This window comes from Homarus americanus, unplaced genomic scaffold, assembly GCF_018991925.1.
Source record: "Homarus americanus isolate GMGI-L3 unplaced genomic scaffold, GMGI_Hamer_2.0 scaffold23578, whole genome shotgun sequence".
Lineage (NCBI taxonomy): Eukaryota > Metazoa > Arthropoda > Malacostraca > Decapoda > Nephropidae > Homarus > Homarus americanus.
The window spans coordinates 6,694,597-6,709,377 of NW_024733231.1; the positions used below are offsets into that span (position 1 = coordinate 6,694,597).

General features: G+C 39.9%; 1 protein-coding gene across 1 annotated transcript; it reads left to right on the forward strand.

Moving 5' to 3' along the window:
- Positions 1-3,303: 3,303 nt before the first annotated feature.
- LOC121869490 (integumentary mucin C.1-like) lies at positions 3,304-8,949 on the forward strand. Its single transcript, XM_042370844.1, has 4 exons — positions 3,304-3,368; positions 5,983-6,165; positions 6,893-7,281; positions 8,938-8,949. The coding sequence occupies exons 1-4, from the start codon at positions 3,329-3,331 to the stop codon at positions 8,947-8,949; spliced, it is 624 nt and encodes a 207-aa protein (XP_042226778.1). The 5' UTR covers positions 3,304-3,328.
- Positions 8,950-14,781: the final 5,832 nt, after the last annotated feature.

The window sequence follows — 14,781 nt, forward strand, 5'->3', positions numbered from 1 at the left end:
GCAACTGACTGGTAAATTTAGATTTTTAGAAGGGAAAGTCAGGACCCTCGATATACGTTATGTAAAACTATAATATCTACCTGGCATCTCCTTTACATTTTCATAGAAAACGAATCCTTAATACGATATCATTAGAGAACGAAGACGTTTAGTGGCTAACTAATAAAGTTCAAATGATTCGTATAAAATCACATTGGTTTACCATAGAAAGGGACAGTTAAGATATTTTCCCAATTTACCTAATGGCCACCCAATAGAGGTGGCCATACCAAGGAAAGGAGTCCAGTGGCCTCAGTAAGATTCCTCCATTGTTCTTGATATTTTTTTAAGCCCAATACTGTACTCGATTCCACAGCTCTGTGTGAAAAAGTATTTCCTTGTCGTTCTGCATGATAACTCGACGAGCTTGTCTCAGTTCGTCAGTTGTAATAAAGTAGTTTTCATCTGGATGGCGTTCAACACAGGCGATTTCCAGTGCGAATCCTCTGTCTATGAAGTTCTCTTGGGGGGTAGGTCAGTGACTCGAGATTGGGCAGCCTAGGGTTCCACCAGTTCATCAGGATATTCCCAGGGACTGTAGTTTCTTTCCTTTTCGCATTTTTTTTCTACAGGTGTCAGCAGTAGAAGTGGAGTAATTAATACTCGAGACAAATCGGTTCCACTGATCGGAGCGGACGCGATCCCAGATATTTCTCAAATCCTGTACAGAGGGAAAGTTTTCATCTCGAGAATCTTGTGTGGGGTTCCGTCTGTGACTTGCCGCCGTGACATCCACGTATGCGGTTGTCCAGGACCCAAGGGGATTCTCGGTCGAGCTTTTTGTTTGGGGTGATCTTGGGATATAAATCGGTAGTACTGTAGATTTGTTTGGTGGTGTCCGTCAAATCATCATTGGACTACATAATGATCAGGCACAAGATAACATGGCCGACGTATATGGAGTGTGGCCTCTTTGGGGACCCAGTACTAAACGGCAATGGCGATGTGGTCTGAGATGATGTGAGACACAAGACTTGTCTCTAGCCTGTCACTAATAAGGCCAGCAATTAGTACGTGGTCAAGCGTCCCACCCATAGTATATGTTGGACCTTGTGGAGTATAATAATGCCGTAGATGTCGACGAAGTGCACTAAACGTGTCTGGCCCATAAGGTTGCTTCCGCCAAAGGGGTCGTGAAGTTCAGGATGACGAGCGTTAAAATCGCCTGTGTATCGTGGAGTTTGGGAGATGTTCAGACTTCATGGTTTGTCCGTGCCCTAAGACTACGCAGAGATGGATATGACTGCCCGCCACGTTGAGTTGTCGATGATATTGGGTGACCTCGTCGAGGCTCGCTCTGACCAGTTTGTGCTGTAGGGACTGTTTGATGTAGATTACGAGGCCGTTTTGGATGGGTGAGAAGTACAAAATATATCCAGGAAGAAGATTAGGGGTGTGAAACTGGGCGCCTTTCACAAACGGTTCTTATTGAAGAATGACGTGTGTTATGGGTGTGGACGTAACAGGAGAGGCTGATGAGGCCGTGTATATTCCGGGAGAGAAACGTGAACTGCTCTAGATTATGAAGGGTGAGAGGTTTTTGCCGATTGTCTATTGTGAATTATTAGTGAAGGTTGGTCTCGGGTGCTACACGAGTTGGGATCTTGGCGGTCTTTGCGATGGGAGAGTCAATAGCAGTAGCGTAGTCGGCAAAGTGATTACAAAAGGAATTCATGTTGGCGAGTGATTATGCACAGTATAAATTTTCGAGATGTTTGTTTTCCTTGCTCAAGTTTTTGCTCACTAGGATCATAACTAACTCCCTCAGCTCGTTCTCGTGGGAATTGTGTTTCATTCCATTTATCCATTTTGATTAGCCGTTCTATGTCATGTCTGTCCTTCTTGAGCCGCATTTCTGCTTCCGCTTTTTGTCGAATGGCGGATTCAGCCAGTTTCAGGAGTCTGTCATTTTCTACATTCTACTGTCGTTATAAGTCTCTTTCAAGTGTTTATTGGGGCCATTTCGTCCTTAAGAAGTTTTGTATATGGTTCTTGTCAGGGGTGAGTAAGGTTGGTGGTGGAGGTGTGTATACTTTTACTTTTATCCTCTTCGCCACTGATCGGCTTGTTAGCCGCCCGGGCGATCGGTCACGTCTCTGTCACGCACTGTTGGCAAGTACTGGGCATGCACCGGCTCCTGAATGTACCTGAACCCGCTCCAGTGTTGGTCAAGTCTTGTCTTGAAAGAGCTCACACTCGGTGCCGTCACAACACTCTCTGGTAGATTGTTCCAAGAGTTTACAACCCTCACTCCGAAGAAGTTTGCCCTCACGGTTTTCTGGACCTGCGGCTTCTTCAATCTTGAGCTGTGACCCCTTGTGGGGCGAGCGTCCGCCAGCTCCAAGTAAGGACACTCAACTGAGTAGTGCCCCCTGAGATGCTTATACACCTCAACTCGGTCTCCCCTTGCCCGTCTGTAGTATAAGCTAGGCAAGTGAGGGTGTGGTGGTGAGGGTGTGGTGGTGAGGGTGTGGTGGTGAGGGTGTGTGGTGAGGGGTGTGGTGGTGGGAGGGTGTGGTGGTGGGAGGTGTGAGGTGAGTGAGGGTGTGGTAGTGAGGGGTGTGGTGGTGAGGGTGTGGTGGTGGGTGGTGAGGGGTGTGGTGGTGAGGGGTGTGGTGTGAGGGTGTGGTGGTGAGGGTGTGTGTGGGGTGTGGTGGTGAGGGTGTGGTGGTGAGGGGGTGTGGTGGTGAGGGTGTGGTAGTGAGGGTGTGGTAGTGAGGGTGTGGTGGTGAGGGTGTGGTGTTAAGTATTGGGGTAACGATAGAGAGGATGGTAATGTATGTTGGACTGTGGGGTTAGGTGGGGGGGGGTGTGGGGGTGAAGGGGGGGGTGAGCAGCGTGAGGGGGAGAGGAAGGTTGAGGTGACACCGTGACAGCATTGTAAGAGTCAGTTCACCAGTGCTCCTAATCGTCACCAGTCATGCTGCCTCCTACTCCTCCTCCCAGGTTAGTCCCCATTACCTGTACTCTACCTTAACTCACCTCATTACCTGTGCCCCTCTCGCTCATGTAACAAGGTGTTCGAAAAGTCTCTGTGTACCTGAAATATTTCACCTAAGAACATAGTTTCTCTTTTGTTTTGCGTATATTATTAAATACTTTCTTCTACTTACATTAATTATATGATATTGTATCCAGTTAATTTTAAGGTACAATATTATAATACGTTTGGTTTAGTTAAATTACGTTAAGATATATTTAGGTTAGGTTAATCTTATAGTAATTAGAAAACTGTGTGTTTTTTGGGGGTTTTTTTATGTGTGGCAGGTATGTGTGGCTGTTGGGACTCATGGTGATGACACTCGTCGACCAAACAGCAGCGTCAGACAGTGAGTGTTGTATATATTTTAAAAGTTGTATCTGATTGTGCATTACTACCATACTACACACCACACCACACTACCACCACACAACACTACCACCACACAACACTACCACCCCACCACACTACCACCACACCACACTACCACCACACCACACTACCACCACACAACACTACCACCACACAACACTACCACCACCACACTACACCACACCACACTACCACCACACCACACTACCACCACACAACACTACCACACACACACACACTACCACCACACAACACACCACTACCACCACACAACACTACCACCACACAACACTACCACTACCACCACACAACACTACCACCACACAACACTACCACCACACTACCACCCCACCACCACACAACACTACCACCACACAACACTACCACCACACAACACTACTACCATCTGTCCACCGTTATACATGTGATGAAGTCAAATATACAAATAGTCTTCGTAAATAAGAACAGTGCGTAGATATTCATTTTCATCTGGGGTTCTTTGGGTTACCATATACAGAAGAGCCTGCAAAACTGACAGCAAAATGAGCTGTTCTCACCCCTTGTCACAGCAGATGAATTACTGGCCCATCATAAAAATGTCCAAAGATGCAGCAGCAAGCGAAGACAATATACCAATGAGCATCATTAAGAAAGTAGCCCACTTATTACTACCTGTTCTCCTACACAATTGTAACTCCTCCTTCACTAGTGGTGTCTTTCCGGATTAACTGAAAATTGCTAAAGTTTACCCAGCATATAAAAAATCTGGGGACAAAGGTCTCTTCAAGAATTACCGCCCCATATCAGTCCTCCCAGCCTTGAGTAAGATACTAGAAGAGCTAGCATGTAGTAGACTAAATTACTTCTGCAATGCCAATAACATCTTTACAGACTCCCAGTTTGGATTTAGAGCTAGAAGGTCGACTGAGAGTGCTCTGCTATCCTTTACTAATGACATCTTAAATTCCTTTGATGACAGTCAGTTCACAGTCGGTATATTCTTGGACCTCTCTAAAGCCTTCGATACTGTCGACCATACCATCCTCCTTTCAAAGCTTGAACATTACGGCGATAGGGGCCTGTCCCACAATTGGTTTACCTCATATCTGTCCAGCAGGATGCAGTATGTCTGCTATAATAATCACCAATCTGACTCCTCGCCAATCTTGTATTGCGTCCCCCAAGGTTCCATTCTCGGTCAGGTACTGTTTTTGTCGTACATAAACGACATAGTCCACGCCAGCACACTCATAAAATACAACTTATTTGCAGACGATAGTAATCTCTATGCCAGCAACTCAGACCTCCATTCCTTGATGAGAACTATGAACTCTGAATTGACTAACGTCAGGACCTGGGTAATACTTAATAAACTGACCTTAAACCTTGAGAAAACCCACTACACGATGTTTCACAGAAGGAAAAACTTACCACCAGACTTGGACCCCCTGTACCTTGGTGATACAGTCCTCAAACGCGAACAAAATACTAAATTCCTCGGAGTTATTGTTGATGAGAAACTTAACTGGAGAAACCACATACAAGCCATTCACAGTAAAGTCAATAAACAGTGGGGTATCATGTATCACACTCGACAGTCACTCACTCTCACAGCAATGAAAGAAATCTACCATGATCTTGTTTACCAACACCTGATACACTGTCACACACTAAGGGGGCCTCTGGCTCTTCAAAAACACAATCTCTGGTTACTGTACAAAAGAGAGTTGTATGGACAATGACCTACTTGGAAAAAACAGATCACACAAACGAAATATTTGCTATATTGAAAAATTTTAAATTCGAAGATATTAACACCTACTGCTGTGCCCTCTTTGTTTACAAATCTATCAATCACATGCTTGACAATAATTATTTCCAGTACCGGAATAATCAGAGATACAACTTAAGGCACCAAGAGCTACTAAGACCAACCCCCATGCGCTCCTCTCAGTCCCAGACCTCCATAAAATATTATGGTGCGAAGGTGTGGAACAACTTACCCCCACCCATCCAAGCAAAGACTACGCTCCCTTCCTTTAAATCATCTCTTAAAAAATATTTATTGTCTAAGTATTAATATTTCTTGTAACACCTACTATATTTACAGTACCTGCTTTTATTGTACCATCAAAACCGTTTTATCGGAAATTATCATGTAAATAGATAAGTAATTACCATTGCAATAAACATAATTGCCAACTAGACATAATCCTGACAGCTCCGTCCTCTTGTTCAACCAGATTACTATACAACCCATGTTGTTCTGCTCCCCCATTATACTTAAGTTTTTCAATTCCACTGTAATTTATGTATATAAAAAAATAAACTAAAATATAATAATAAATAAATAAAATTAATAAATATTGAAGTGATAACCGTGGTAACATTATGAGATGTTCAAATTACCACCATGCTTTTGTACTATTCCAGATGATACTAAATGTTACATATTACATCCTTGAGAATATATCAGGTTTCTAAAAGAGAGCTCAGGTTCTCAACTGGCTCAGCCATGTTAATATTGTTATTATTATCCACTCTGTATCTGTGTTTTTCTGGCTAAATAAACTGTTTCAATTCAATTCAAGTATGCACATCACAACCCAAAGAAATAGTGAACGGAAGGTGGTTGGCGATGAACAATATTTATGGTTACGTCGTGTGTGATGTGGGCTACGTAAATGAAGACGTCTTCCAGTACTTCAGTTCTGCACAGTGTGACGGTGATAAGTGGAAAGATGTCGACCATTGTATTGAAGACACTAAGAAAAGTAAGTTTAGTGGATGAGATTTTATTTTATTTATTTTATTTTTTTATTTTTTTTAGCATATCCTTATGAAATGAGTCTGTTTTTTCTCACCCTCAGTCCCTTAGTTGATCATAATAAATGAAAATAAAAATGATTTTCTCTTATGTTTCCAGTAAGCATCATGTTCTCAGCCTCAGTTGGAACTAAGCTTCATGTTCTCAACCTCCGTAGGAACTAAATCGGCGGTGTACCAACTACCCATCACATTGTAAACTTCATGTTCTCAGCCTCAGGAGGAACTAAGCTCATAGCCAACGTATTCTCTAATATACTATAGGAATAGCCATGTGTCTGTCTGTCTGTCTGTTCTGGGCAGCCGAAATGGCACAATCGTTTTTCATCAAACTTGGTGGAAAAATCGCAAAAAATTCGTAGAGTGAAACAAACCTGGTCCCATGTCGATGGTTTCTTTAGGAAGGCATTAATTAACCATTTTATTTAAGATGGAAAACGATGCAAGTCTACGGACTTGGCGCACCCTAATTAACCATGCACGTCTATGGACTTGGCACACCCTCATTCACTGTACGCTAGCCAAGCATGAGCGTTCAAACTTTCACCGGGCACGAAGGGCCAGCGATCACTTGTATATTTACTATAACAATTAACCTTAATAATATATATATATATATATAAAACTAACAAATACTCGATTTAGGTTATTATGTAAAGAATATATGTTCTCTAGGGGTTATGGGAGAAACTTGTTGGAGGGATGAGCAGTGTACCGACCAGCGGGAATCCAGCAACTGCGTCGTCTACACAGAGTCGGAGATGTCTTCGGCCAACTGTATCTGTATCCCTACCTCTAACCTCGACTCGTGCGCCTGGTTATCTTCCGGGTCTTGGATGTTGAGTGTGTGTAACGGTTCCATGTACCTGGCCTACAACTTCCCCACCAACACCTGTTTCTGTAATGAGATTCTAGCCACCTGTCAATCAGTCTCAACAAAGGCAACGACTAACATTCCTACAACAACAACTCCTACTAACATTCCTATAGCAACAACTACCGCTACTACTAACATTCCTACAACAACAGCAACAACGACTAACATTCCTACAACAACAACGACTGCCACTAACATTCCGACAACAACAACAACAACTAACATTCCTACAACAACAACGACTACCACTAACATTCCGACAACAACAACAACAACAACAATTAACATTCCTACAACAACAATGACTAACATTCCTACAACAACAACGACTACCACTAACATTCCGACAACAACAACAACAACAACTAACATTCCTACAACAACTAACATTCCTGCAACAACAACAACTAACATTCCTACAACAACAACAACAACAACTAACATTCCTACAACAACGACTAACATTCCTACAACAACGACTACCACTAACATTCCGACAACAACAACAACAACTAACATTCCTACAACAACAACAACGACTAACATTCCTACAACAACAACAAATGGTACAACAACTATCGCAACAACAACAACAGTAACAACAACCAACGCCACAACAGAAACAACAACAATTTCTCCATCAACAACCACAACAACAACCAGAGACTCCACTACAACAGCGACAACAACACACAACACACAACCCACTACAACAGAGACAGCTACCTCACCCATGTCAACGGTAAACACACCAACAGAAACAACAGATTTACCAACGGCAACAGGTAAGATAAATTAATCCCTTTCCACCTGTGTTTCATAATTCTTCATCTTCTTTAATACGAATGAAAATTTGAAATTACAACCAATCAGTTTTTTATGATGTGTGGGGAGAGTGTGTGGGGGTGGGTGTGTGGGGAGTGTGGGGGAGTGTGTGGGGGCTAGTGTGGGGAAACTAGTGTGTGGGGGCTAGTGTGTGTGGGAGAGCTTGGGGGAGCTAGTGTGGGGAGCTAGTGTGTGGGAAGCTGGGGTGTGTGTGGGGAGCTAGTGTGTGGGGGGGTGTGTGTGGGCTAGTGTGTGGGGCTAGTGTGTGTGGGGAGCTTGTGTGTGGGGAAGCTGAGTGTGTGGGGGCTAGTGTGTGTGGGGCTAGTGTGTGGGGGGTGTGTGGGGGACCTAGCTGTGTAGGTGTGTGTAGCTAGGTGTGGGGGAGCTAGTGTGTGTGGGTGTGTGTGGGGAGGTGTGAGGTAGCTAGTGTGTAGGGGAGCTAGTGTGTGAGATAGCTAGTGTGAGGTAGCTGGTGTGTAGGGGAGCTAGTGTGGGGGACCTAGTGTGTGAGGTAGCTAGTGTGTAGGGTAGCTAGTGTGTGAGGGAGCTAGTGTATGGGGGACCTAGTGTGTGAGGTAGCTAGTGTGTAGGGGAGCTAGTGTGTGAGATAGCTAGTGTGTAGGGGAGCTAGTGTGTGAGGGAGCTAGTGTGTGGGGGACCTAGTGTGTGAGGTAGCTAGTGTGTAGGGTAGCTAGTGTGTGAGGGAGCTAGTGTGTGGGGGACCTAGTGTGTGAGGTAGCTAGTGTGTAGGGGAGCTAGTGTGTGGGTGAGCTAGTGTGTGGGTGACCTAGTAAGAGGACATATAGCTGTAGCCTTGGACCTATTACACCAACTGACTTGTACTAAAGAAGTGAAGAATAAGAGCTGTTAATTTTCTGTATATATTCTCCTCGTTATATACCAATGTTCATATACACATTGTAAGATATACTGATATATTGATATATTATTTGTATTATAGGTTGTATACTAATTATATCCAGTTATAATTTATTAACTTTGTGTATTTTCTAACCAGGTTCTTTATTAATAATTTGGCCATCATGTATTTATTGATATACATTCATACACACTATCATACACATACTAATATACTTCCTCAAACTGGTTCATACTATCTCATACTGCCTCCATTATCAATCTCAATCTCTATTCACCAACTTTCACTCTGAGTATAAATGTATGAATGATAAGTGTGATAATATTTTTGTATATATGCCTATAACAAAGACATACTGAATTACTATAAATTTGTATTGTGATTTTACTGAGTATCTCTCTCTCTCTCTCTCTCTCTCTCTCTCTCTCTCTCTCTCTCGCTCTAGATAAATTAGACAATGTTAAGACACTTGATAGACGCTTCGAGTTTAATAACAACAACAATAATAATAATAATAATAATAATAATAATAATAATAATAATAATAATAATAATAATAATAAGGTAAGGTAAGGTTATTAGTGTCGCATCACCCTGTATTATAGTGTATTGTATATTTGTGTATGATCTTCCTCATTCGTCCATGTATGTATATAAATGTATGTATGTATGTATGTAGATCATGTGTAAGTATAAAAATATGTGTATGTACTGTGTGTATTATGTATGTATATAGCAAATGTTGTGTATATATATATATATATATATATATATATATATATATATATATATATATATATATATATATATATATGTATGTATGTGTATACTGTATGTATTATGTGTGTGTGTATGTGTACTATATGCATGTATACAATGTATTACGTATGTATGTACAGTAGCTGATGTATGTGCTTAAATGTGTGTGTGTGTGTGTGTATATATATATATATATATATATATATATATGTATTATTTAACCGGTGTATATGTATATTCTTATATCCATCAGTGTATCTATGTATTTATTTATGTATTCTTGTGTACATATATAAGTTTATGTATGTTAATGTGAAGGAAAATTATAAATATTTGTAGGACTTGTGGTATTTTTTCCCTAAGAATATATTGTCCTTCTGAAAATACTTATAAAAGTTACCTCCTCCAGAGTTGTGTGTGTGTGTGTGTGTGTGTGTGTGTGTGGTTCGAGGCTTCTAGAACCAGAGGATATATTCTGCAGCGAAGATATACTGAATGAAAAACAAAAGAAGTATTGGAACTGGTAAGAATGAGAGAAATACTGGAAATGTATAATAAATAACAAGATAATGAATAACAACAATTAGGAATGAAAGAATAATGGCAGACACCACAAGTACAATGAGGTCTGAATTTTAGCCTAGTGTAGCAGGAAGGGCCCAGATTCACTAACGGGTTGAGAACTTTGTAAGTGTTTAAAGAGTTCATTAATCTCCTGCTGTGGTGATTCACTAAAGAATTACTTAGTCTTCAACTCGATTTAAAATGACTGACTTTTATGGTAACAATTGAGATCTTGTACACAATTGCAAGGCGGAAATAAGGCCGTTTTCTCCACTATATAACCCATAGCAAAACACACAGAGCGGCTTGAAAAATAGCCGCCATCTTGAAAAATAGCAGCCATCTTAAAAAATAGCCGCCATCTTAAAAAATAGCTGCCATCTTGAAAAATAGCCACCATCTTAAAAAATAGGCGCCATCTTAAAAAATAGCTGCCATCTTGAAAAATAGCCGCCATATTAAAAAAATAAAAGCAAAATAACTGTTTAAGTATTAATTGTCTCGAAAAATAACATCCATCACTCAAAGTTGTTCTAAATCATGTATAGTTCCCCATTATCTTATTATCTTTGTTATTAATACGATTTTGGAGACTAAAGTGCTTCCATAAATCTCTCTAAAGTAGAAGTCATGAAGTTGGTCGAGGATTACTGGAAAGATGCAGAAGACTACCACAAAGTGTGTTGTTATCAGGCTGTGGAGGAGACTGACGAGGCAGACAATGTTCCCACTGAGACAACTGAAGAGTATTATAGGCATTCGCTAAGAGTTCCATTTCCTGACCACAAGATACAAGCAGACGTAAAGTTATGACGTATACATACCAATATAGCAGACGTAAAGTTATGACGTATACATACCAATATAGCAGACGTAAAGTTATGACGTATACATACCAATATAGCAGACGTAAAGTTATGACGTATACATACCAATATAGCAGACGTAAAGTTATGACGTATACATACCAATATAGCAGACGTAAAGTTATGCGTATACATACCAATATAGCAGACGTAAAGTTATGACGTATACATACCAATATAGCAGACGTAAAGTTATGACGTATACATACCAATATAGCAGACGTAAAGTTATGACGTATACATACCAATATAGCAGACGTAAAGTTATGACGTATACATACCAATATAGCAGACGTAAAGTTATGCCGTATACATACCAATATAGCAGACGTAAAGTTATGACGTATACATACCAATATAGCAGACGTAAAGTTATGACGTATACATACCAATATAGCAGACGTAAAGTTATGACGTATACATACCAATATAGCAGACGTAAAGTTATGACGTATACATACCAATATAGCAGACGTAAAGTTATGCCGTATACATTTCAAAATATACAAGGGAACATATGTCATGGCAGTTTAATTGATCCTATATGAAACTACATTAAACACGACAAAAACTATCGTAGTTGAACGAAAAGTTTGACTATTGAGCGAAAACTTCGATGGACGACTAATATTTACGAGGGGATAATATGAAGTTACTATCGAATTCACTTTAAGTTACCCAGTATTTTACAATTGAACGACCAAACTCTTATTGTTCGTCAAAATATTGATTCCAAGAAAAGTTGACATGACTGTATTTAAAATGCTTGTTCTAATTTAGTAGTAAAGTGTGGAGATTTTTTTTTAGTGGGCAGAAATACACTAGGCACTATGCGTTGATTTCTAGGCTATTCAACACTGCTTAATAAATATTGGTAATTTTTCATGGTTTTCATTGTATTAATTTATGACATTTATGACATGATTTAAAACTGTCTTATCATTAATCCACGTAACAAAGTCAGGTTAGACGCAATGATTATAACGTGAAACTCTACATCAGACACAACATGAATACTGTAGTCGGGGTAATGTAGGTGGGTGGCGGCACGCTTCAGTCTGTGAGGTTTAGAAGGCCTTGTTGTCGCCAAGTCGAATATTTTAATGTGAAATGTAAATAATTTGTTGTGTGTGTGTGTGTGTGTGTGTGTGTGTGTGTGTGTGTGTGTGTGTGTGTGTGTGTGTGTACAGTCTGGAATAACTTTAAACGAGTCACCTAAGGATTACGTACCTCAACTGAAGATTAGACACCCCAGCTTATTTCATCTGATGATTAAACGCCTTAACTTAACAGCACCTAACTTAACTTTAACCTAACAAAATCTAGCCCAAACTACCCTAACCTAACCCCAGGTTGCGTTAAGGTGTTCAATAATCAGATGAAATAAGCTCGGGTGTCTAATCTTCAGGTAATCCAATTAAACTAACAAGTATAAATTTATTACACCTTCAATATACTGCTTTCGAAAAAAAACTGATGTAAAATATATAAATTTAACATTTTATGACCTAACAATGGCTAAATTAATCTAATTTAATATAATGAAAGCTACCGGAGATCTTTTGCTTATCCCAACATCTGTAGAATAAAAATATTAAGGTTCTGAGAGTTCATTGCATCAACTGTCAAAGGCATTTTCCAAAAAGGTCAAAGGTTAAGGTCAATATTCTTAATTTCTTACGTGACAATTTCTGAAACAAGGCCATGCAATTCCCGTAGAGTTTGGAAAAAGAATTAGAGAAAACGAAACCCGAGTAAACCTTGATGTAGGGGGGACTATCTTAATGTAGTGCACCTCCCATATAACACGCTAACATAGATATACTGTTAATACAAGTGGATATCAGAAGCTTTTAAGGTCTTTCTTGGTTTATCCTTGGTTGATCAACTTGCTAATACCACGAAAAACCTTGTAAAGAAATACCAGCACGGTTTTATGCTTGGACGGCCGACGCTCCTGCTTGACACAATTCCTTACTTTCCTTTTGTCGTTATTCTCTTTTTAATGCCTTATCAATATTTACTACCCCTTATTACTTTAAACCGTATATAACTATATAAGAAAATGACAAGCTAACTTTAAAATATAACTTTAATTACAGTCAAATCTTATACGATTAACAATGGAGCCATAAGTAAATATTGATAACTTGGCTACATATGTGTCCTTGTAGAAACCCAACAGCAACTGCACCGTCTAGTCTCCACGTTAGATCTGGCGCCCTGAAGCTGACGATTCCGAACTTCCTGCGTCCGACCCCAGGTAGCACTTGCACTGTACTTCCTCACCATAAAGAAGGCCACTGAGCCCAAGCATAAGCATTTATTTTCCCAACATTAAAAATATTCTCTTCATTACAATTGATAATATAAACGAAATAAAAAAATACAACAGTTCTTTTAAAGCATAATGCTGATCATTCAACACAATAATTAAACAAATAATACAATGTGGAATTAACCCACCGAAGAAAATGGGAATCGGCCACACACAAGCACAATCTAAACCATTCCCCCTAACACTATATTCATGTTGAAATGTATATCCGTACTGCCTATATACATGTTGAGATGTATACTTGTATAGTCTATATACATGTTGAGCTGTATACCTAGTGTCTATATAATCCTTAATTAATGGAAAATCACTCGACGATTTTACTGAATGATATATAATTATTTATTTTTACTCTAATCCTCTTCACCAATGATCGAGTTAGCCGCTTGGGCGACCGGTCACGTCTCTGTCATGCACTGTTGGCAAGTACTATTTTTATAGTCATGTACTGTTACGCACTGTTGGCAGGTACTGGGCATGCTTGACTATCGACCATAATGTTTATTTGATTGATTTCAGTAAGAGCTATTTATTGGCGAACATTGGAGACGTAAAAATTATATATATACCGTCTATTATACCGCTGATATATAATACTGTATCCACATTTTATACTCAGCGTATATTATATATTTGCCATCATTACCACTACAACTGTTATGTTTTACGGATCAAAAGAGGTCAAAGTTCGAGGTCACAGCTTTGAAAAAAACAGAAATAATCTAAGTTGGCATCGTGTGTGCAGTTCACTTTTTTATTGCACTCGTGAAATAATAACTGGTAGCTTAGTTTATTCACCCACAACGAACCGTAAGGTAGCGTGTTTCATTGATATTTCATTACCAAGTCATCGTTCTGTTAAATTCAATGATATACTGTATTCCACCTTAATAAATAGCCTATCTCCATTCAATGCTTCCGGGCTGGGCGTAGCAGCCTAGTGGGGACCGCAAAGCGTGAGCGAGCGTGGGTTAGTTTCACTGTGTCTGTGACGCATTTCCCTATATATTACTTCAGCGGTTAGAAAGGTAATTTATAAACCACCAAAACTGTACCTAAAGGTAAACAAACCCATTAATATCGTGTGATTAGCCGTATTACATGAGTGGGTCTTACGTCACTATGGGGTGAGGGTCCGTTAAGTCATCCTCCATTTACGGTTTTCCTGGCCTGAGTGATTGATATTAGTAGACACAAAGGTGAGATTTAAGAACCAAGTCATCGACATTTCACCACTGTTGCGTCATTGGTATTAGTGAACGAGGGTGTCGTTGGTTCACTTTCCTTTTACTTACTGTGTCGTGGGTAGCCGGGTATGATCCTGCAGGGGTCAGAAGGGTGTTGTCCCGGCAAGCTTTCTCCTTGGACGGATTTCTTTCTCCACTATAATAGAAAACAAAACAAAGTTACATTACAAAATACAATGATAATGTGATATTATTTAGAAGCAATAAA

Coding starts and splice junctions, on each gene's coding strand:
- LOC121869490 (XM_042370844.1), top strand. CDS start 3,329: ATGGTGATGACACTCGTCGACCAAACAGCAGCGTCAGACA. Junction 3,369..5,982: donor CCAAACAGCAGCGTCAGACA/GTGAGTGTTGTA, acceptor ATTCAATTCAAG/TATGCACATCACAACCCAAA. Junction 6,166..6,892: donor TATTGAAGACACTAAGAAAA/GTAAGTTTAGTG, acceptor TATGTTCTCTAG/GGGTTATGGGAGAAACTTGT.